The 23,626-nt window shown below is 44.8% G+C and overlaps 1 protein-coding gene across 3 annotated transcripts in view; it reads right to left on the bottom strand.

Annotated features, from left to right (window-relative positions):
- The window catches only part of LOC134349599 (tau-tubulin kinase 2-like), a 350,526-nt gene that overhangs the window by 245,198 nt on the left and 81,702 nt on the right, over positions 1–23,626 (bottom strand). For all 3 annotated transcript variants that reach the window (XM_063054164.1, XM_063054174.1, XM_063054168.1), the window contains exon 2: positions 6,877–7,030. In XM_063054164.1, coding sequence (XP_062910234.1) covers positions 6,877–6,945 — 69 coding nt within the window. In that variant the 5' untranslated portion in view covers positions 6,946–7,030. The remainder of the gene's footprint in view (positions 1–6,876; positions 7,031–23,626) is intronic.

The raw sequence follows: 23,626 nt of genomic DNA, 5'->3' as shown, positions 1-23,626 counted from the left end.
GGGGATGGTACGCTGTGGTGTAATGTAGCTGGGTGCCCAGGAGCTGCGCCAGTGCTGTCCACAAACCAGACATGAACTGTGCCCCTCTATCAGAGGTGATGTCCGTTGGGAGGCCGAATCTGGCGATCCAGTTTGCAATGAGCGTCTTGGCGTAGGACTCAGTGGACGTGTCTGCGAGCGGTACGGCTTCCGGCCATCTGGTGAACCTATCTACCATGGTAAAGATATACCAGGCGCCCTGGGAGACTGGCAGGGGGCCGACGATGTCCACGTGGATGTGTTGAAACCTCCTGTGCGTCGGTTGGAACTGCTGGAGGGGAGTCTTCACGTGTCACTGGACTTTGGCGGTCTAGCAGTGTATGCAGGTCCTGGCCCACTGTCTGACCTGTTTGCACAAACCGTGCCAGATGAATCTGTCCGCTACCCACTTGATGGGACGCCCGGATGGACGGGTGGGCTAGGTTGTGCAGCGTGTCGAACACCCGGCGCCTCCATGCTGCTGGTACCACGGGTCGGGGTTTGCCGGAAGACACGTCGCACAGGAGTCGATCCGCTGCCAGGCTGACGGAGACGTCTTCCAACTGGAGCCCCAAAGCGGTGGTGCGGTAAGCCGTGATCTCGGTGTCCGACCGTTGTGCTTCCACCAGTGCTGCGTAGTCTATTCCTGAGGATACCTACTGAGTGGAGTCAGGGCGAGACAGTGTGTCGGCGACGACGTTGTTCTTCCCTGCGATGTGGCGGACGTCCGTGGTGAATTCTGAAGTAAAGGACAGGTGCCTCTGCTGCCAAGCCGACCATGGCTCTGATACTTTGGCCAGTGCGAAGGTGAGGGGCTTGTGGTCTGTATACATGGTGAACTCCGTTCCCTAGAGGAAGTACCCAAACTGCCGGACAGCCAGGTAGAGCACTAGCAACTCTCTGTCAAAAGCACTATACTTCACCTCTGCTGGCCGTAGGTGCCGGCTGAAGAAAGGGAGTGGTCGCCACTGGTCCTCGACGAGCTGCTCCAGGACTCCGCCGACTGCTGTGTCAGAAGCGTCGACTGTGAGCGCCATGGGTACATCGACTCTTGGGTGCACTAGGAGGGCCACCTTTGCCAGCGCCTCCTTGGCCTGCTCGAATGCATCCGTGGACTCCGCGTCCCATGCTACTTCTTTGGCTATGCCGGCCATCAGGCTGAACAAGGGTCTCATGATGCGTGCCACCACCGGCACGAACCGATGATAAAAGTTGACCATCCCTATGAACTCCTGCAGGCTCTTGACCGTGCTGAGCTTGGGGAACTGAGCCATGTCGGTTGACTCTGTGGCTCAAGAAGTCGAACTACGTCAGCCGGAACTGGCACTTCACCGGATTGATTGCCAGTCCGTGGTCGCTCAGGCATTGGCAGAGCTGGCGCAAATGCGCCACGTGCTCTTGGTGCGAACTGCTGGCCACCAGGATATCGTCCAAGTAAATGAAAATGAAATTCAGACCACGTCCCACCGAGTCCATGAGCCTTTGGAAAGTTTGGGCTGCATTCTTGAGACCGAAAGGCATCCTCAGGAATTCGAACAAGCCGAACGGGGTGATGAGGGCTGTCTTGGGCACGTCAGCGGGGTGCACTGGGATCTGATGGTATCCCCTGACCAGGTCGATGGTCACTCCATGCAGGTTCGCCGTGAAGTCCTGGATGTGGGGTACTGGGTACCTGTTGGCGGTTGTGGTGTCGTTGAGCCTTCTGTAGTCTCTGAAGGGCCTCCATGCTCCTGCGGACTTGGGCACCATGTGCAACAGGGATGCCCATGGATGTCTGAGCAGCGTACGATTCCCATCTCTTCCACCTTATGGAACTCCTCCTTGGCAAGGTGGAGTTTGTCAGGTGGGAGCCTGCGAGCTCGGGCATGCAGCGGCGGTCCTTGCGTGGAGATGTGGTGCTGCACACTGTGCTTGGGGTCAGCCGTGGAGAACTGCGGGGTGACTATGGAGGGGAATTCCGCAAACACCCTGGCGAATTCGTTACCTGAGAGGGTCATGGAATCCAGGTGGAGGGCCGGTAGCTTGGCGTCTCCGAGCTGGAAAGTTTGGAACGTCTCGGCATGGACCAAACACTGGCCTTTTAGGTCAACCAGGAAGCAGTTGGCTCGTAGGAAATCTGCCCCCAGTAGTGGCTATGACACTGCTGCCAACGTGGAAGTCCAAGTGAAACAGCTGGACCCGAAATGCAGTGAGCTAGTTCACGGGCTGTACGTCCAAATACTCGTGCCATTTGCAGCAGAGTTTGGGGCCTGGGACCACATTACAAGTGTCCATGTTCGGGGGGGGCGCGGGGGGGCAGAGGGGGAGTATGCTGCCTTCGGCCCCCGGTGTCTACCAGGAAGCGCCACCTGGAGTGTTGGTCCCAGAGGTACAGGAGGCTGTCTCGGTGGCCAGCCGTCATAGCCATTAGCGACAGCTGGCCCCGGCGTTTCCCGGAAAAGCACCTGGTGGACGGCAGCGGCGTACGCCTGAGCCCCATCTTTGGTGATAGAAACACCATCATTCCGAACTTTCGTCTTTTTCCACGTGGGTCTCGACGACTTCGGTCGCGGGGCCTGGGCTTTGGGGCGCGCGATCGTGGCTAGGCCAATGGAGGCTGCTCCATGTTGCTTGCTTTGCCAAAGGACGTCTGCTTTAGCCGCGACCCTGCGTGGGTCACTGAAATCCTCACTCGCGAGGAGGCGGCGAATGTCCTCTGGCATTTGCTCGAGGAACAACCGTTCAAATAAAAGGCACGGCTTATGGCCGTCCATGAGCGCTAGCATATCATTCATGAGCTCGGATAGCGTGCGGTCGCCCAGGCTGTCCATGTGTAGGAGCCGCGCGCCTGTTCGCAGCGGGAGAGTCTGAAGGTACGGATCAGCAGCACCTTAAGCTTAGTGTACCTGTGCTCTGTTGGTAGCTGGCGTAGAAAGTCAATGATCCGGCCTGCCGTCTCCTGGTCGAGCGTGCTGACCACGTAGTAGTACCGCGTGGCGTCGGCTGTAATGTCTCTGATATTGAACTGGGCCTCAGCCTGCTCGAACCAAATGTGGGGCTGAGTGGCCCAGAAGGTCAGGAGCTTCAGAGAGACCGCACTGTGCGAGTTGCTCGAACTCATGGTTGGTCGCTGAGTCGCTGGCTGCAGATGCCATCTGGAATGTCAGGGTCACCAATGTAGTCGCGCGCAAACGCACCACTAAAGAAACACACGGAGGCAGAGAGATCTGAACTCAGAATGCCTTTACTGATTCAAAATTGCACGCTTAAATCTTCCCTCCCATAGGCCCCTGCGACCCGCGGGGCGGACGTGACATCAGACTGTCCCCGGAAAGTCCTCCCCAAGCAGGTAGTTCCAAACACGCTGCCGCGTGTCTGCCCGCGGCTCCAGATGGCAGTTTGAGTCCCGCATGTGCGGGACGCCACAACATCAGATTTCTACCTCTTATCCTTAGACTGCCAGTCTTATTAGAACATATCTTCCCCCACTTTTTTTTCATATTTCAATTTTTATCTGTATAATCTTTATCCAACAGCCAGTCACTTAACAAATTATAGAAGCAAAATGTTAACAGATATAGAAGCATATTAAATAATGGAAACAAAAAATGACCCAAATGCTTTCACATTCTTGGTATTTTTCAGGTTTTACATTTAATAAAATAAATAGAAATGGAGGTTATTAATCACTCCAAAGAGCATCTGATCCACAGAACTGGCATTCAATTCATCTGCTTAATGAATGAAGAGACTTTATCTGGACACCACTCCATGAGTAACAGAATTAACTGCTAAAATGAACTTTGAGATATCATGGAATGGAGGACACCAAGATAAAAAGCAACCATTCCGACTGCAAAAAAAAATCAAATGCACATGTTAACAGAATAAGATTATTTTCAAGAATATATCATAAGAAATGCTATTTCATTTGCATAACACGAGCAGGATATCAATATTCTTTTATGTGGAGTCCTTCATCACCTAGTCCAAGGAGGTTTTTATTTTGAAAGCCACAGAGCCCAGTCATGTTTGGCTTGATAGCATGGTTTTATACTGTAGCTTTTTTTTAAACCAAACTTTTGTACTGCAAAGTCACTGAGTTCAGACCCCATCTTTCAGTAAACTGGTGGTCTTCTAGCAACAGCTGATATTTGCCTGTGTCCCTGGGAACAATCTATGTAACAGATAATATGCTGAGCAGTTGTCAGGATGTACATCAACCTCACTGCTTCTCCTTCCAAGCCTTCTTGGTAAATGTGCATTCCACAAGTACATGAATGACTACTTCATTCTCCCACAGCCAGCTCCAGGGCACTGGGCACTAACAATTAAACACTGCTTGGTATCTGACATTGTGCTTGTTTGAAAGCTCTAATGATACATTCTGCCAAATGACTTCAAACAGCTACTCAGAAACCATTCAACAGAATCCAGCACCACTTTTGTTTAGTACTTTGAAATCATTCCATGTGGATCACTGCCTCTCAAATATTCTGGATAAAATGCTCAGGTGGCAGGAACAGCCTGCAGCAATAATTGGGACAAAGAGAAGCTCAGCAGGTACTTCTATGTACCTAGAAGTTCTGGAGTCGATTCGCAGATCAATGCAGCTGTACACTAAATTAGCTCATAATGAACGCCATACGGCATCCAATCTCTCCCTTTTCTTCACAGATATTTATAATAGATTATTACAGTTAATAACACCAGTTTTTGGAACATGCCCTGGATCCTCCAATCATTGTAATTAGACATGACAAAAAGGGGTATCAGGGATCAGATGACACCAAGTGCATAGCCTTACTTTCACTTGGACTCTAGCCCTCAAAGCCTGCTCAAAATAGTTGCAAATGCTCATCAGTAAACCGACAGTGAATACAAGCCTATTCCACTGTCCTTCCTGATGTTCCCAGCAATGGGCTCAATGCCACAAACAAATCAAACAGTGATCCTAACCATTTACTAGGAAGCTTTCTATTTCTCAAGCTGTTAATTTGTTAATGTCTAAGGCAATTGTAACCAATCACAATTATCTCCTAAAATCACCTTGTATGGAGTACACCATGTACAATACAGAGCATTCTGTGATAAGCCTTTTCTGAGCCCAAATGTCCACCTCTATCCTATACATTGGAATTGTACAAGGCTATCAGGGGTCTTCCTGGAATTTGCAGTGCAGGTCAATGTCCATTCCCAATAGGCAAATATAATCCAAATATCCAGAGTGAAACCATCAATTTTAATTTACCTAGTCAGGAAAAAGTAGAAGAAAGTAATAGTACAACACAGCCCACAATATTGTGCACCTAGTGAACTAATCCCTTCTGGCTACACAATCTCCATGCCACTCCATTTTCTTCACTTTCTTGCACTTATCCAGGAGTATCTTGAAGGCCTCCATCATATTTTCTCCTCACTCCAACCTCCAATAGGGCATCCCTGTCACCCACTACTGTGTAAAAAGATATTCCATGTCAAGATCAAAAACATTTACTATGCAGAAATTTATTCCTAAGTATACCTGCAGACTCAGCAAGTTATTAAAATATTAAAGGCTTTCCTTATAAGTTGCTGAGAAACAAGGACCACAAGCATTTTTCTCATAGAATCTTACATTCAAAGTACACATCAAAGTACGTAAACCATATACAACCTTGAGATTCGTCTCCTTACGGGCAGCCACAAAACGAAGAAAGCCAATAGAGTCCATAAAAAAACCATCAAGCATCAATGTACAGGGAAAAACAAAATCACAGCGTGCAAACAATAAAAGTAAGCAAATAACATTCAGAACTGAAGTCCATGCAAGTCATCACTGGGGCTGATTCAGCAGCCTATTAGCTGTGACTTCAGCTTAGCTCAGCATAGAGATGAGTAAACCTCACGAAGCATTGAACTGAAACAGCCCTTCCCTCTCGCTTGGCCCTAAAACCCTGATCTTTACAATCTGGTTCGCTGCTTAAATCATCCAAAGACCAGGTTGTTCCTCACTCAAGGACACTAGCCTGGACTCCGTCGCCTCGATTCAGCATGACCTGATCTGTCTAATTCAACCTGGCACTTGAACTTCAAATTTCAGGTCTTTCCTTGCTTTCGGACTTGAGCCCACCACTTGAGCCTGCATCACCTCAGTTCTGCCACATCAAGTGCACTACAGCAATGGCCAAACATTGGCTGATTCCCTGCTCTCATGCCCGGGCCAAGCCACCTTGATTTAGCCCATACACACCACGCCACAGCTGACCTGCTCCTTCAAGACTTCAGTTCGCACTGCAAAATGCTAGGTCGTACAGACAGTTCCACAGCTCAAACCCAAAAGAGAAGTTTCAGGCTATTGATTGCAGTGATCGTATCTGAGAAAAAGTGCAATTAATAGTTTTGTTTGCTATCTGTAGATTGTCACTGTGCTTCACCAGCACCATCTTAAACCAGAACTCAATAACGAGAAATCCATGTACCAAGTCAGACAATCAAAAGCCCTTCCCATACAAAGATCTTTTACGGCATGAATTAGCATACTCAAGCTACTGTGACTCAAAAACTCTGATGTAACACAATTTATTTTTCAATCTCATCACAAAAGTCAGCATATGTCTTTGGTTTAATTTTGTGAAGCCACTAAGAACTGTGAGAGTATTTTACCTTCGAAGTGCTGACTAATTTAACTTGCAAATTTGATAGAGAACACTTTCAGCAAAATTAAAGATTTTCAATACAAGGATCTTTGCTTCAAATTACTAACATTTTCTCCTACATCGAAACATGAACTGTTCAGCATTTCCATAATTTTCCATTCCTTTTAAAAACAAAGCTGGAGTTTGTTGCCTCCCAGCTTTTATTAAAGTAGAGAAAATAACTAAACTTAGTTAAACTTACCACTTTCCACCGTTCTTTTACTAGAAAACTGACTGACAATATGTCAGGCTGCTCGCCTCCCCCGCTCATGACTGTGGTCCCTTTTGGAATAGGTGCTATACAGTGCACAACTCAGCTTGAGTCTTCACAGCTGCAAAAGTTGGTTCCATTTAAGCTGCGATTAAAAATACAAATCAAAATGAATTATCTGGTAAAATTAATAACTTGATTCTTTATCACATTATTGCCAATGAAAACTTGCAGATCCAAAAAGTGGGGCATCATGATAAGTTCATAGCAAAAGAAGTGTGCACTCAGTCTCCAGGAAAGAGCTGCACACTGTTCGAAATAGTACAGGTGAATTCAAATTAGTTTTAAGCAAAGAAAAGAGCCACAATGTCAACATTTTCAGCTTTTTCACCTGAATGTTGAAAATAACAGGAATGAACTTTTTCCCCTGAAAACTGCTTTACAATAAATACTTCTGTGCCCCATATATTGAAGTTGTTTTCAGATCCTTATAATGAACTATGCTTAAAGACGAATTTTATGGGTCAGTTGGAGAAAAAAAAGCTTCCTGTGTTCCAAAAGTAACGTGAAATAATTCATGAAGATGACACGTATATTACAGGTCAGCCTCACCATCAACCTGATGCAATTCATCACATTCAAGGCAGGGACACTGCAAAGTTGCCTATGTTATGACTCAATTTCATAATAATTTGCTGACAGAATCTCTTCTACATCTCCCAGAATCATCACATTTCTCTCGATTGTTTGAAAATATATTTAATACGTGTGATTGAGAGAGCTAGTGTAGTAATATTGATTCTTTGAGTTACTGTTCTCATAAAAAAAATTAAGAATACTGGCAGGAACAAAGTACACAATAGATAGAAATAACATTAAAGCAGAAACAACAGGAATTCTGCAGATGCTGGAAATTCAAGCAACACACATCAAAGTTGCTGGTGGACGCAGCAGGCCAGGCAGCATCTGTAGGAAGAGGTGCAGTCGACATTTCAGGCCGAGACCCTTTGTCAGAACGAAGCAGAAAGCCTGCTTCTAGGTAAACACAATTAAAATTCAGTTGAGGTCCGAAATATTGTTCCTAACAGTCCAAGGCCAAAAGTTCCTGATTAGTACAGCCTTCTAAATCTCACCATCTTGGATCTAGTTTTTGAAGGGTACTGTTAACTTTCAACCAAAAAATGAATGTACAGGTGTCCCCTGCTTTTGGAACGTTCGCTTTACGAAACCTCACTGTTACGAAAGACCTACATTAGTTACCTGTTTTCGCTAACAGAAGGTTTTTTTCACCGTTACGGAAAAAGGCAGCGCGCGCCCCGAGCAGCCATTCTCCCCCGGATTCGGATCTGCATTCTAGCCGGCATTGCTTAAACATGTGCCTGTGAGCATCCGTTTGCAAGATGAGTTCTAAGGTATCGGAAAAGCCTGAAAGAGCTCGTAAGGGTGTTACACTTAGTGTAAAACTAGACATAATTAAGCGTTTCAATCATGGTGAACGAAGTAAGGACAAAGTGAGTTTGGCTTGTGGAAGTTGATGAAGATCATGTTGAAGAGATTTTGGCATCCCATGACCAAGAACTGATAGATGAAGAACTGATGTAATTGGAAGAGGAAAGGATAACAATTGAAACTGAATGCAGTAGCGAACGGACTGAAAGTAAAGTCGTCCAGGAACTGAACATGAAGCAACTGCGTGAGATTTTCGCTGCAATGATAAAGTACGACTTTAATTTTGAAAGGGTACGTCGGTTTAGGGCATATTTGCAGGATGGTTTGAGTCCTTACAAAGAACTGTATGATCTAAAAATGTGTGCGGCTAAGCAGTCAAGCAAGCTTTCCACATCAGCCACAGCAGATGACGAACCTCGACCTTCGACATCGAGGCAGGCAGTCATAGAAGATGACCTGCCTGCCCTGATGGAAACAGACGACACCCCAGTGTCCCACCACCCCAGCCCCCGGGCTGCGGACAGATACCGATCCGCGAAGAATGCAGCGGTAACACATCTTTTAAAAAAAAGCCAAAATAAACAAGCTAATTAATTAGGTGCCGCCCGGCACGTAAATGTCGACCCAGATCCAAGGCGATTGCTGATTGCGTCGCCTCTGATCTGGGCCAACATTTACAACTACTGCATGCTTCGCGCATCGGTATTGGGTCGCTGCCCGGATGGTGGGGGCCACTGCACGACCCCAACCTCCGACGACTCAGCCTAACACACCATGATCAGTGTGCTCGATATCTTCTCAATTCCCGTAAGTGATACTACACTGTACATACATTATTTCTACTTTGTATAGGCTGTGTATTTTTAGGTGTTATTTGATATGATTTGACAGCTTCATAGCCTAAAGGTTACTGGACAGAGTGTTTTTGCCGTGTTTCGGCCGAGAGCGCTTGGCGAGATTTTCGCTATGGAGAACAGTGCGGCAATGATTGTGGAAAAGTATTTCTACTTTATATAGGCTGTGTATTCATCATATCATTCCTGCTTTTACTATATGTCACTGTTATTTTAGGTTTTATGTGTTATTTGGCATGATTTGGTAGGTTATTTTTGGGTCTGCGAACACTCACAAATTTTTCCCATATAAATTAATGGTAACTGCTTCTTCACTTTACGACATTCCGGCTTATGAACCGTTTCATAGGAACACTTTACTTTTGGATGGTGGGGGAAACCTGTATATTACCCATGGAAGGAAGTGAAACGGCTCAAGTCTAAAGGAATTCCATGAAAAAGAATTTCTACAAATCCCACTCCACTGTCTCCACAGAGTCCTACAAGTTCATTCAGCTCCCTTCTAAACCCAGTCTTCTTGCATGCCAGACTCAGCACTCACTGTATACAAACATTTTCTTGTTTTAATTTTGGTTCTTTTGCAAATCAAAATCATTCCCCCTAATTCCCTTCATTCTTGACAGCTCTATCCACCATTCATGATTGCAATTAATCAGAACTCTTCTCTGTTCCAAGAAAAAAATTTCAAATATTCCAGTTCATCGACATAACCAAACAAAAAATTCCTCTTCACAGGAATCATTTTAGTAATCTCTTCTCAAAAGACTGACATCCTTCCTTAAGCACAGCACCCACAAACCAACAATGAATACATGATCAAACCCCTCTACTAACAAAAATGATTTTCTTGTGTTACTTGGGGTATCTTCATAAAATAAATTATTCCAAATAGTTTAAATAGTCTTTACATACTGCATGCTCTGCCAGTTTCAATAAACTAAGCACCAGGCCATTGTTTCCCACACCATGACTGACTTTATCCACTCAGAGGATCTCCCATCCACTGCTACCAACCTTATAGTTCCCACACCCCGCACTTCCCATTTCTACCTCCTACCCAAGATCCACAAAACTGCCTGCCCTGGTAGACCTATTGTCTCAGCTTGCTCCTGCCCCACCAAACTCGTTTCTGTATACCTCGACACGGTTTTATCCCCCCTTGTTCAATCCCTTCCGACCTATGTGCGTGTCACTTCTCACGCTCTGAAACTTTTCGATTATTTTAAGTTCCCTGGCCCCCACCGCTTTATTTTCACCATGGATGTCCAGTCCTTATATACTTCCATCCCCCATCAGGAAGGTCTCAAAGCTCTCCACTTCTTTTTGGATTCCAGACACAACCAGTTCCCCTCTACCACCACTCTGCTCCGTCTAGCGGAATTAGTCCTTACTCTTAATAATTTCTCCTTTGGCTCCTCCCACTTCCTACAAACTAAAGGTGCAGCCATGGGCACCCATATGGGTCCTAGCTATGCCTGCCTTTTTGTTGGCTTTGTGGAACAATCTATGTTCCAAACCTATTCTGGTATCTGTCCCCCACTTTTCTTTGCTACATCGACGACTGCATTGGCGCTTCTTCCTGCACGTATGCTGAGCTCGTTGACTTCATTAACTTTGCCTCTAACTTTCACCCTGCCCTCAAGTTTACCTGGTCCATTTCCGACACTTCCCCTGCTTTCTAGATCTTTCTGTCTCCATCTCTGGAGACAGCTTATCTACTGATGTCTACTATAAGCCTACTGACTCTCACAGCTATCTGGACTATTCCTCTTCTCACCGTGTCTCTTGAAAAAGTGCCATCCCCTTCTCGCAATTCCTCCATCTCCACCGCATTTGCTCTCAGGATGAGGCTTTTCATTCCAGGACAAAGGAGATGGCCTCCTTTTTTTTTTAAAAAGAAAGGGGCTTCCCTTCCTCCACCATCAACTCTGCTCTCAAACGCATCTCCCCCATTTCACGCACATCTGCTCTCACTCCATCCTCCCGCCACCCCACTAGGAATAGGGTTCCCCTGGTCCTCACCTGCCACCCCACCAGCCTCCGGATCCAACATATAATTCTCCGTAACTTCCGCCACCTCCAACGGAATCCCACCACTAAGCGCATCTTTCCCTCCCCCCCTCTGCTTTCCGCAGGGATCGCTCCCTACGCGACTCCCTTGTCCATTCGTCCCCCCATCCCTCCCCACCGATCTCCCTCCTGGCACTTATCCTTGTAAGCAGAACAAGTGCTACACATACCCTTACACTTCCTCCCTCACTACCATTCAGGGCCCCAAACAGTCCTTCCAGGTGACACTTCACCTGTGAGTCAGCTGGGGTGATATACTGCATCCGGTGCTCCTGATGTGGCCTTCTATATATTGGTGAGAACCGACGCAGACTGGGAGATCGTTTCGCTGAACACCTACACGCTGTCAGCCAGAGAAAGCAGGATCTCCCAGTGGCCACACATTTTAATTCCACGTCCTATTCCCATTCTGATATGTCTATCCACGGCCTCCTCTACTGTAAAGATGAAGCCACACTCAGGTTGGAGGAACAACACCTTGTATTCCTTCTGGGTAGCCTCCAACCTGATGGCATGAACATCGATTTCTCAAACTTCCACTTATGCCCCACCTCCCCCTCGTACCCTATCCATTCTTTATTTATATACACACATTCTTTCTCTCTCTCCTTTTTCTCCCTCTGTCCCTCTGACTATATCCCTTGCCTATCCTCTGGGCTTCCCCCCCCCCTTTCTTTCTCCCTAGGCCTCCTGTTCCATGATCTCCTCATATCCCTTTTGCCAATCAACTGTCCAGCTCTTGGCTCCATCCCTCCCCCTCCTGTCTTCTCCTATCATTTCGGATCTCCCTCACCCCCTCCCACTTTCAAATCTCTTACTAGCTCTTCTTTCAGTTAGTCGACTGTACCTCTTCCTAGAGATGCTGCCTGGCCTGCTGCATTCACCAGCAATTTTTATGTGTGTTGCACGTATAACCATGTCTGTTCTTGCAAGCCTTTTGGAATGATGCCCAAATTTATAATGCCTCCTTTCATTCTTCTGAAAAATATGCCAATTTATATTGCTCAGCATTAAATTTTATCTGTCACCTATCAACTTGCTTTAATTCCTTACTCCAAACATTACCTACATAGCTGATCTCTTTACATTAAAATGGTTCCATTGATCAAGTACAGAAATGCCCACAAAGCTTAAATCCAATTTATCCAAGCCAGATCAGTTCCTATTACATTGAAATTGACCTCTTCCCATTGACTTTTTTTTTTAAAAAAAACACCTTGGAGTAGTCCATATATTTTCATAAGCTATTCCAAATCTTCTAACATTATTATTACTACTTCCCTCTGATCCCCATCGAAACTTACTCATTTCCTGGAATCATCCAGCAATGCCATCATCCCTGACTTCTAGTGGATGCTCAAGAAGAAAGTGGTAACCTGCTTTGACTAATGTCCAGTAGCACTCGCATCCACTATGATGAAGGGCTTTGCGAGGTTGATCACGAGGCATATCAACTCCTGCCTCAGGAATGATTTGAATCCATTCCAATTTGCCTATCGTCACAACATATCAACAGCAGATGTTTCATTTGTTCTTCACTCAGCATTAGAACATCTGGCTAGTGAAGATGCTTATACAGGTGGCCCCCGCTTTCCGAACGTTCACTTTACGACAACTCGCTGTTATGAAAGACCTACATTAATTACCTGTTTTCGCTAACAGAAGGTGTTTTCACTGTTATGAAAAAAGGCAGCGCACGCCCGAACAGCCAAGCTCCTTCCCCGGAACTGCATTCTAGCTGCCATTGCTTAAACACGCGCTTTATCTCAATTTATCTTGTGCATCCGTTAGCAAGATGAGTTCTAAGGTATCGGAAAAGCCTAAAAGAGCTCGTAAGGGTGTTACACTTAGCGTAAAGCAATTGTGGTGAACGAAGTAAGGACATTGCGCATTGAACTTGCCTGCGTCCACCATTTGCACTACTTATACATAGAGAGAAAGAATTTTGAAAGCTGCTGATGTTACTGTTGGTTCTGCTCGTAGCAAAGTGGTCTCTCTTAGTCGGCATCCAATAATGAATAAAATGGAAAGTCTATTGCTTGAGTGGATTGATGGGTGTACAAAGCGTGATGTTCCATTAAGTTTTCTTATACTTAAGGAGAAATCAGTCAGTCTTTTTAATAAGCTGAAACAGAAAGCACTGGACGATGGTGATGAAAGTGTTGCTAAAGTGGAATTTAAAGGTAGTCATGGGTGGTTTGATTGGTTTCTGAGGCGAGGGCAGCTTCATAGTTTAACGTTTACCGGAGAGAGTGCTTCAGCTGATACTGAAGCTGCCGAAAAGTTCCCAGCAGAACTGAAGAAAATAATTATAGAAGGTGGTTATTCGTATGAGCAAGTATTTACCTGTGACGAAATTGCAATTTATTGGAGTCTTCCCAATTCCAGTAAGTGAAACGACACAGTACATACATTATTTCTACTTTATATAGGCTGTGTATTTTTGTGTTATTTGGTATGATTTGGCAGCTTCATAGCTTAAAGGTTACTGGAGAGAGTGCTTCTGCCGAGAGCGCTTGTGCCGTGTTTCTGCCGAGAGCACTTCCGCCAAGAGTGCTGCCATGAGATTTTCACTGCGCTAGACAGTGCTGTAGAAAAGTATTTCTACTTTATATAGGCTGTGTATTTATCATATCATTCCTGCTTTTACTATATGTTACTGTTATTTTAGGTTTTATGTGTTATTTTGCATGATTTTGTAGGTTATTTTTTGGGTCTGGGAACTCTCAAAGATTTTTCCCATATTAATAAACGGTAATTGCTTATTCACTTTACAACATTCCAGCTTACGAACTGTTTCATAGGAAAGTTCTACCTTCGGATAGTGGGGGAAACCTGTATCAGGATGTCCTTCATTGATTGCAGCAATTCAACAATATCATCCCCTCAAAACTAATCACTAACCTCCAAATCTAGACCTCAATACATTCCTGAACAACTGGATCATCAATTTCCTCACATGCAGATGCCAGTCAGTTTGGATTGGCAACATCTTCTCCACAATCTCTATCAGCACAGATGCATCACAAGGCTATGTTGCTTAGCCCCATGCTCTACTCATTTTATACCTATAAAGTAAAGGTATCCGCTAGTCTTGCGAGACCATGGATCTGCGCCTGGAAAGTCTTCACTCTCCAGGGCGCAGGCCTGGGCAAGGTTGTATGGAAGATGAGCAGTTGCCCACGCTGCAAGTCTCCCCTCTCCACGACACCAATGTTGGCCAAGGGAAGTCCATTAGGACCCATACAGCTTGGCACCAGTGTCGTCGCAGAGCAATGTGTGATTAAGTGCCTTGCTCAAGGACACATGTTCCCTCGGCTGGGGCTCGAACTCACGACCTTCAGGTCACTAGTCCAATGCCTTAACGACTTGGCCATGTGCCCACATATATACCTATGATGGGTAGCAAAGTACAACTCCAATGTCATACCTTAACTTGCCGACCATAGCGAAGGTGGTGACGAAACAGCATAGATGTCAGATTGAAAATCTGGTTGAATGGAGCCACAACAACCACCTCTCACTCAACATCAGCAAAATCAGAGAGCTGATTTTCCTTGTTATCATATTAGTGGATCTGTCCTGGGACCAGCAAGTAAGTGGCATCACAAAGAAAGCACAACAACACCTCCACTTTCTTAGAAGTTTGCGTAGATTCCGCCATGTTATCTACAGCTTTGACAAACTTCTATTGATGCACAGTGGTGAATAGCCTCACTGGTTATATCAGACCTGATACTGAACAACAATGCCCAAGAGCAGAAAAATCTATGATATGTGGCGGATTCAGATCAGTCCATCACATGCAAAGCCTTTCGACCCAATCATTGAGCAGATTTACAAGCAATCCTGCTACAAAGCAACATCCATCAAGGACCCTCATCATGCAGGGCATGTGTTCTTCTTAGTTCAGCTATTGGGCAGGAGGAACAAGAGCCTTAAGTCCCACATCACCATGTTCCTGAACAACTATTACCCTACATTCACCAGGCTCCTGAAGCAGCATGGACAACTTCACTCACCTCAATGCTGAACTGACTCCACAATCTACAGACTCACTTTCAAGGACTCTGCAATTCATGCTCTCATTACTTGCACGATTTGTCTACTTTTGCACATTGGCTGTTTGTACATCTTTGTCACACACAGAATTTCATAAATTCTATTGTAGTGCTTTATTTTCCTGTAAATACCTGCAAGAAAATGAATTTCAAGATAATAAATGGTGACATGTACTTTGATAGTAAATTTACTTTGAAATTAAACTTATCCCTATTAAGTTAAAAATGTACTGATCAATGCCATTCAGAAACTTTTCCCTTCCTTTGTCCCTTTTACTCTCTGAATCTTTGCATAATTAAAGATTCCATGTTGTTTACTCTATAGCTTTTACAATTTCCTTGCAAATTTATTTCACATCCTTCCCACTACTTGGTAGCCTCTATTGATTCTTATTTCTAAACAGTGACACCCTTTCTCTAACTACAATAATGCCCTTAACCACAACTGACATTCCTTGTCTATCTTCACTGAAGATTTTCTGTCTGTTGCAGCTCAAATTTTAGATGGGTTTTGACGTGACAATATAATCCACCTGGTTAATAACTATGCCTGTAGCTCACTCACTTGTTTCCAGCATTTATATACAGATGCTGTAAACCAGTCTTAGAACCACTTTACCAATGGATCTGTATTAACTGTAGAAGTTCCCTATTTGTTGCTCTAATGCAAATGCTCTAATGCTATTTCTCCCAACATTTTTGTTCTTTTTTCCTCCTGTGTAAAGACACTTTCCTCCCTGCCAAATTCAAAAAAAAAACCTTCACAGACAAGAGAAAATCTGCAGATACTGGAAATCCAAGCAACACACACAAAATGCTGGAGGAACTCAACAGGCCAGGCAGCATCTATTGAAAAGAGTATAGTCAATGTCTCGGGCCGAGACCCTTTGGCAGAACTGGAGAAAAAGCTGAGGAGCAGATTTAAAAAGGTGGGGTGAGGGGACAGAAACACAGGGTGATAGGTGAAACCTGAAGGGGAAGGGGATGAAGTAAAGAGCTGGGAAGTTGAATGGTGAAGGAAATACAGGGCTGGAGAAGGGGGAATCTGATAGGACAAAGGCCATGGAAGAAAAAAAAAGCAGGGGAGGAGCACCAGATGGAGGTGATGGTGCTGTAGCAGTCTGGCGTACTGACCTCTACCTTGCTGAGCCCCAGCATCAACTCTTAGACACCTCTTCTTAATTATCCCTTGAATAGGACCCCACTACGGAACACCAGGCCATTGCCTCCCACACATCACCAACCTTACTGATTCTGGGACCTCCCATCCACCACCACCAACCTCAAAGTTCCTACATCCCGTTTCTACTTCCTACCCAAGTTCCATAAAACCACTTGTCCAAGTAGACCCATTGTCTCAGCTTGTTCCTGCCCCACTGAACTCATATCTGCATACTATTTTATCCCCTCTAGTTGAGTCCCTTCCTACCTACACCCATGACACTTCATACGTTCTGGATCTTTTCAATGATTTCATGTTCCCTGGCCCTCATCATCTCATTTTTACTATGAATGTCCAGCCTCTCCATACCTCCATCCCCCACCAGGAAGGCCTCAAAGCTCTCCGTTTTTTTCTGAACACAAGATCCAACCAGTTCTCCTCCGCCACCACTCTCCTCCGCCTACTGGAACTTGTCCTCACTCTAAATTTCTCCTTTGGCTCCTCCCACTTCCTTCAAACAAAAGATGTTTGCGTGGGTCCCAGCTATCCCTCCCTGTTTGTTGGCTATGTGGAACAGTGTATGTTCCAAGCCTACACTGGTTTCTATCCCCCAAATTTCCTACACTACATCAATGATTGCATTGGTGCTACTCAAGTGGAATTCGTCGACTTCATCCACTTTACCTCCAACTTCTACCCTGCCCTCAAATTTACCTGCTCTATTTCCGACACCTCCCTCCCGTCTCTATCTCTGGAGACAGCTCATCTATTGATGTCTATTACAAACCCACGGACTCTCACAGCTACCTGGACTATACCTCCTCCCACCCTATTACTTTTGTAATGCACTGGTTCACATCTTTACTGTTATGCTGTAGGTATTTCATTTAACAGTACTGTAAGAGCAGTCTGTTCTGTTTTCAGCCTGTATGGGTTATTGAAGATAAGGGATGATGAGGAATGTGTACCATTCAATTAGGAAGGTGGAACTGGGAAGAGGATTTTTTGATGGGAGACACTAAGGTTGATCTAGGAGCTTTGGTTCGGCGGGAGATGAAGAGAAAAGATGCTGGGGAGAGCCGATGGTGGAATACGACCCGGTGGGAGACCCATTTGTTCGAGATGGATTGCAAGCAATGTTCGGGGTGTTGTTTGCTTCCACACAGACTGAGGGCCCAGCGCGTTGGGTGATACAGAAGTTCAATATCAGCTCCAACTTGTGCACATTTGACTGTTTAATTATAATGGGTCCTTCTTGTTTTTTCTTTCTTTTCTTTACTAAACTTTTAATTAAGTTTCATAAACAAAATTCCTTTAGTTGTATGCGGTGTGCTGTCTGTTATCTCTTGGCAATGAGTTGTAGCAGGGTAGCAAATCACACAGCATCCACACTAACCAGGCTTTGGGGTGGGAGAGCCATCTTAATTTCACGGGTTTGGCAGGACTGGAGTGTGTGTCTTCCCTAAACTTACGCAGCCAAGGAAATTAGTGGAGTTTCACTTGTAAAAGCACCATCCCTTTCTCTCAATTCCTCCATCTCTGCCACATCTGCTCTCAGGATGAGGCTTTTCCTTCTAGAACGAAGGAGATGTCCTCCTTCTTCAAAGAAAGAGGCTTCCCTTCCTCCACCATCAACGCTGTCCTCAACCACATCTCTTCCATTTTACACATGTCTGCTCTCACCCCATCCTTCCACCACTCTACCAGGGATAAGGTTCCTCTTGTCCTCACCTAGCACCCCACCAGCCTCCGTATCCAGCACATAATTCTCCGGAACATCTGCCATCTCCAACAGGATCCCACCTTCAAGCACATCTTTCCTACTCCCCCTCCCCCAACTTTCTGCTTTCCACAGAGATTGCTCCCGTCGGGATTCCCTTATCTATTCATCCCTCCTGGTACTTGTCCTGTGGAACAAATGCTACATCTGTCCCTACACCTACACCTCCTCCCTCACTACCAGCCAGGAACCCAAACAGTCCTTCTAGGTGAGGCGACACTTCAACTTGTGAACAACAGGAATTCTGCAGATGCTGGAAATTCAAGCAACACACATCAAAGTTGCTGGCCGTCCTGATGAAGGGTCTCAGCCTGAAACGTCTGTACCTCTTCCTAGAGATGCTGCCTGGCCTGCTGCATTCACCAGCAACTTTGATGTGTGTTACTTCAACTTGTGAGTCTATTGGAATCACATACTGTGTCCAGTGCTCCCGGTTGGGCCTCCTGTATATCGGTGAGACCCGACATAAAAAAGGAGACCACTTCGCTGAGCACCTACTGCCAGAAAAAACGGGATCTTCCAGTGGCCACCTATTTTAATTCCACTTCCCATTCCGATATGTCTATCCATCCACCGTCGTGATGAGGCCACGCTTAGGTTGGAGGAACAACACTTTATATTTCATCTGGGTAGCCTCCAACCTGATGGCATGAACATCGATTTCTCGAAATTCTGGTAATGGCCCCCCCCCCCCCCGCTCAACATTCCCCGCCACCCTTTCCCTCTCTCACCTCATCTTCTTGCCTGCCCATCATCTCCCTCTGGTGCTCCTGCCCCCTTTTCTTTCTTCTATAGCCTTTGTCCTCTTCTATCAGACTCTCCCCTTCTCCAGCCCTGTATCTCCTTCACCAATCAACTTCCCTCCCCCTTCAGGTTTCATGTAACACCTTGTGTTTCTCTCCCCTCTCCCCATTTTAAATCTACTCCTCAGCTTTTTTTTCTTTCCAGTCCTGTCAAAGGGTCTTACCACAAAACGTAACTGTACTCTTTTCCATAGATGCTGCCTGTCCTGCTGAGTTCCTCCAGCATTTTGTTTGTTCATTAAAACCTTCATCTCTAGCACCAATAACATCCCTTCAAGAACCTTAGTCCCAGCAGTGTTGAACAGCAATTCATCCAACCTGCCCAAATCTGTATTCAGGCCTCCTGCAGTAACACAAACTTTACATGCAGACAGGAAGATATAGGTTTAGTGCAGGAAAATGGTACTGCAGTAATAGATCAGCTATGATTTTACTAAATGACATAGCAAGCATGAGAGTTCAAACATTCAATTCTTGCTTCTATCCTTTAAGTCTTCATGCTCCCTGAAGCTGGTACAGTGTTAGTTAAATAAATTAAGTTACTATTGGAGCGACTATGAGGTACTATGGACCATCAGCAACCACTACTGCAACCCATTACCTCAAGACTGGGCATTCACCACCATTATTTGTAAGTCAGGGTTCTAACTGAGCCAATCAGCAATATCAGGCATACTTAAAAACAAAGTACCAATCTGGAAGAAACCACAACATTTTCTAAAAACAGTATTCAGCAATAAAATGAGCTAAATGAACCTACAGTCAACAAACAAGTGTACGGTCTGTGCATCCTAGACAGCTAATAAGGAAATGCCAAGACTATTTTCATCCTCAGCAATAGCAGTCTGAAATGCCAGATGGTTGATCAACCTGGTTCTCCTTACCTCCATCACAAAAGCCAGTCTTCAACTAATGAGAGTTCTTCCATGTGATATATCAAGAAACAACTGAAAGTGCTAGACAGAGTAAAGACAATGACAAAAACTCAACTGTCGTACCAAAAACTGGCACTCCATAATACACATCCTTAGCCAAGCTGTTCAAGATATAGAAATGAGTGAGAAAGATGCATTATCATCAGCAAATCTCAATCTATTGGCATATTAGAACTTCCTACTGAAAATACTTTGAGATTATTGGGGGGGGGAAGGGGAGGACATGAAAATGAAAGCTGGAAAACCTCAAGTTGTTTGAGAATAACAGATCATGTCATTCAAAACTCAAATATTTTACCAGGCATATCATGCCTGACTGCTAAAATACAGCTACAATGTCATCCCAATCCTAGCCCTCAAACCATAACTCAATAGGCAAGTACATTCTTTGTAGAACAACTGGTAGAGTATTTTGTAACTTTCTGCCTTCACTAATCTTTTTTCCTTTAAGGTCAAAATCTCATTATTTCAATCATTTTCCCAATTACCTTAACTCAATGCACCTTCCACCTCCGCCCAATCAAATAGTAGTCTCCATAAAGGAAAATAGATTTTGTGTTCACCTTCTCTGAGCTTCTGATTTCTAAACCTGGCAGATCTGCTCTATCCTCTTTCTATTACTGTTATATGCTTCCTGTAAAGCAGTGATCAGGATTATGACCAGTACGATATTATATAACTTTCAGGTAGAACTTCCTTACTTTTGCGTTCCATGCAATGAATCTCATATACCTTCTTAATTACCCTAATTTATTTATCAGCCAGTCAGTCAGCGATGAAGCAGGTAATAAGGGACAGGCTTTTCTCCGGGTGGGTGAACTACCAAAGTCAGTAACATTGCTGAATAGCAACACACATCAAAGTTGCTGGTGAACGCAGCAGGCCAGGCAGCATCTCTAGGAAGAGGTACAGTCGACGTTTCAGGCCGAGACCAACATTTTTTTTAAATGATACAGGTGGCTATTCAGCCAACTGAGATAATACCAACTGTGAGAACAATACTCTCAATGCCATTCTCCTAAAAACTCTGCAGTCTAGCTGTCAGTATCCAAAATTTACATTTTTGGTATCCAGCATAATCCTTACTTTCAGTTTAAAAAAATCACTCTAGTTAATAGTCCTGACGAAGGGTCTCGGCCTGAAACGTCGACTGCACCTCTTCCTATAGATGCTGCTTGGCCTGCTGCGTTCACCAGCAACTTTGATGTATGTTGCTTGAATTTCCAGCATCTGCAGAGTTCCTGTTGTTTGACTCTAGTTAATATATGGGATACTGGGTTTAACTTCATCAGTTTAACTTCAGATGCCTTTAGTACTTTTGCATGGAAGGGTATTGAATGAACTACCATATACTCTGCAATATTAGGATTAACCAATAGTTCATATCTGTCTAAACCTTATAAACATTTTAATTTCCATCAAGAACAATAAATTTAAATGAACTTGGCATTTACATGTTTTTTATCATTATGAAACAATCACTTCTAGCTGCTTGTTTTTATTTCTGACAACAGAACATTAAAATCATTGCATCAAAATACACTTATGTCCAAGTCAGTAATAAATATACCAAAATGCCTTCCCTCTTGTATAGAAGCACGACAACAATACCAAATTTTAAAAATGGTATGGGAAGAAATTAACCCATTTCTTAACTTTTAAAACTAAAAATAAAGATTGTAACACTTCTCACTGTGTGGTTTTACATCGGACAAACAGCATATTCTAAGACCAAAAACACTCTTCAGCCCAAATCTCCAGATTCTCTTAATACTTTAAAAATGTATTACTCCTTGAAAATACACTTTGGACAGAGAAATCCAAACATTTCCTCTTCTCTGGTATGAGAAATTTCTGCTCAACTCAGACTCAAATATTGACCCTTTACTTTGAGCTCGGGACCCTTAGGTTAAGGTAACTGAGCCAGAGGAAGCAATAACTTTGCATCTATTCTGTCAAACACTCTATAATTTTTGTATGCTTTGAAAAGGTCACCTCTCATCTTGAGGACTCTGCTTAAACCTTCTTAGTATGACAAATCTGTCATCTTAAGAATCAATCTGATAAACCTTCAATTCACTATCACATGAGTAACAGGGAAATCAAACTGAAAAGGTTTTTTTTAAAAGATGTGGTGTCACTTTCAGCCCAAATAACGAGAGCAGGACTCTGCTCTTACACTTAATGTTACCTTTTTTAGCAATTAGCTTTGCTGCCTTTTTAATTCCTTGCTGACCGTGATGCCCTTTTCAGTAATATCTATACAAGTATAGAGCGGTGGTCGGAGTAGTGCAAGTCAGAATAGTAGGGCTTTAGCGAGGACAGGCCTAGGCGAGGTAGGTTAGTTTTCTTCCCCGCACCCCCCCCCCCCCGCAGAAGAACAGCAGGTGTGACTGCGAGGCCAGTTTTCTGTTCTGGGTGTCAGATGTGGGATGTCCAGGAGATTTCCGGCATTCCTAATGGGCAACTCTGAACCAGCTGCAATGAGCTGCATCTCCTTAGAGACCAAGTTAGGGAACTGGAGCTTGATGACCTTCAGCTTTGTAGGGAGAGTGAGGAGGTGACAAGACAGGAACCACAGGCAGGTAGTCACCCCAGGGCCACAGGAGACAGATAAGTGGGTGATCGCCAGGAGAGGGAAGGGAGGACGTCAGGCTCCATTTTAAGTGCTGTTGGCAGGGGGACTACCTACTTGGGGGAAGCAGCAGTGGCCATGCCTCTGGCATTGAGTCTGGCCCTGTGGCTCAGAAGGGTAGGGAAAGGAAGAGGATGGCAATGGTAATTACGAACTCTATAGTCAGGGGGACAGATAGACAATTTTGTGGGCATGAGAAAGAAACAAGGATGGTAGTTTGCTTCCCAGGTGCCAAGGTTCATGATGTTTCTGAGCGCATCCACAATATCCTGAAGTGGGAGAGTGAAATGGTACATACTGGTACCGACAACATAGGTAGAGAAAGGGTGGAGGTCCTGAAAGCAGAATACAGAGAGTTAGGAAGGAAGCTGAGGAGGACCTCAAAGGTTGTAATTTCAGGATTGCTGCCTGTGCCACACAACAGTGAGTACAGGAACAGAATAGGGTGGAGGATAAATGTGTGGCTAAAAGATAGGAGTGGGGGCAAGGATTCAGATTTTTGGATCATTGGGACCTCTCCTGGGGCAGGTGTGACCTGTACAAGAAGGACGGGTTGCACTTGAATCCAAAGGGGACCAATATCCTGTCAGAGAGGTTTGCTAATGCTAATAGGGAGGGTTTAAACCAGATCTGCAGGGGGTGTGAACTGAAGTGAAGAGGCAGATGATGGTGAGGTTGGAGCACAAGTAGGGACAGCTTGTAGGGAGTTTGAGAGGAAGGATACGCAGATGTTGGAGCAAAGATGCACTCAGCCCGATGGTTTAAAATTTGTCTATTTTAATGCAAGGAGTATCATAAACAAGGCAGATGACCTTAGAGCATGGATCAATACGTGGAACTGTGATGTTGTGGCCATTACAGAGACGCGGATGTCTCGGAGTAGGAATGGCTGCTGAGTGTGCCAGGCTTTAGAGAGGGAGGCAAAAGAGTGGCATTACTAATTGGGGATACTGTTACGGCTGCGAAAAGGAGGAAGTCATGGAGGGATGGTC

Source organism: Mobula hypostoma, chromosome 1 (assembly GCF_963921235.1).
Source record: "Mobula hypostoma chromosome 1, sMobHyp1.1, whole genome shotgun sequence".
Lineage (NCBI taxonomy): Eukaryota > Metazoa > Chordata > Chondrichthyes > Myliobatiformes > Myliobatidae > Mobula > Mobula hypostoma.
This window is presented reverse-complemented; position numbering and strand designations above follow the sequence as displayed.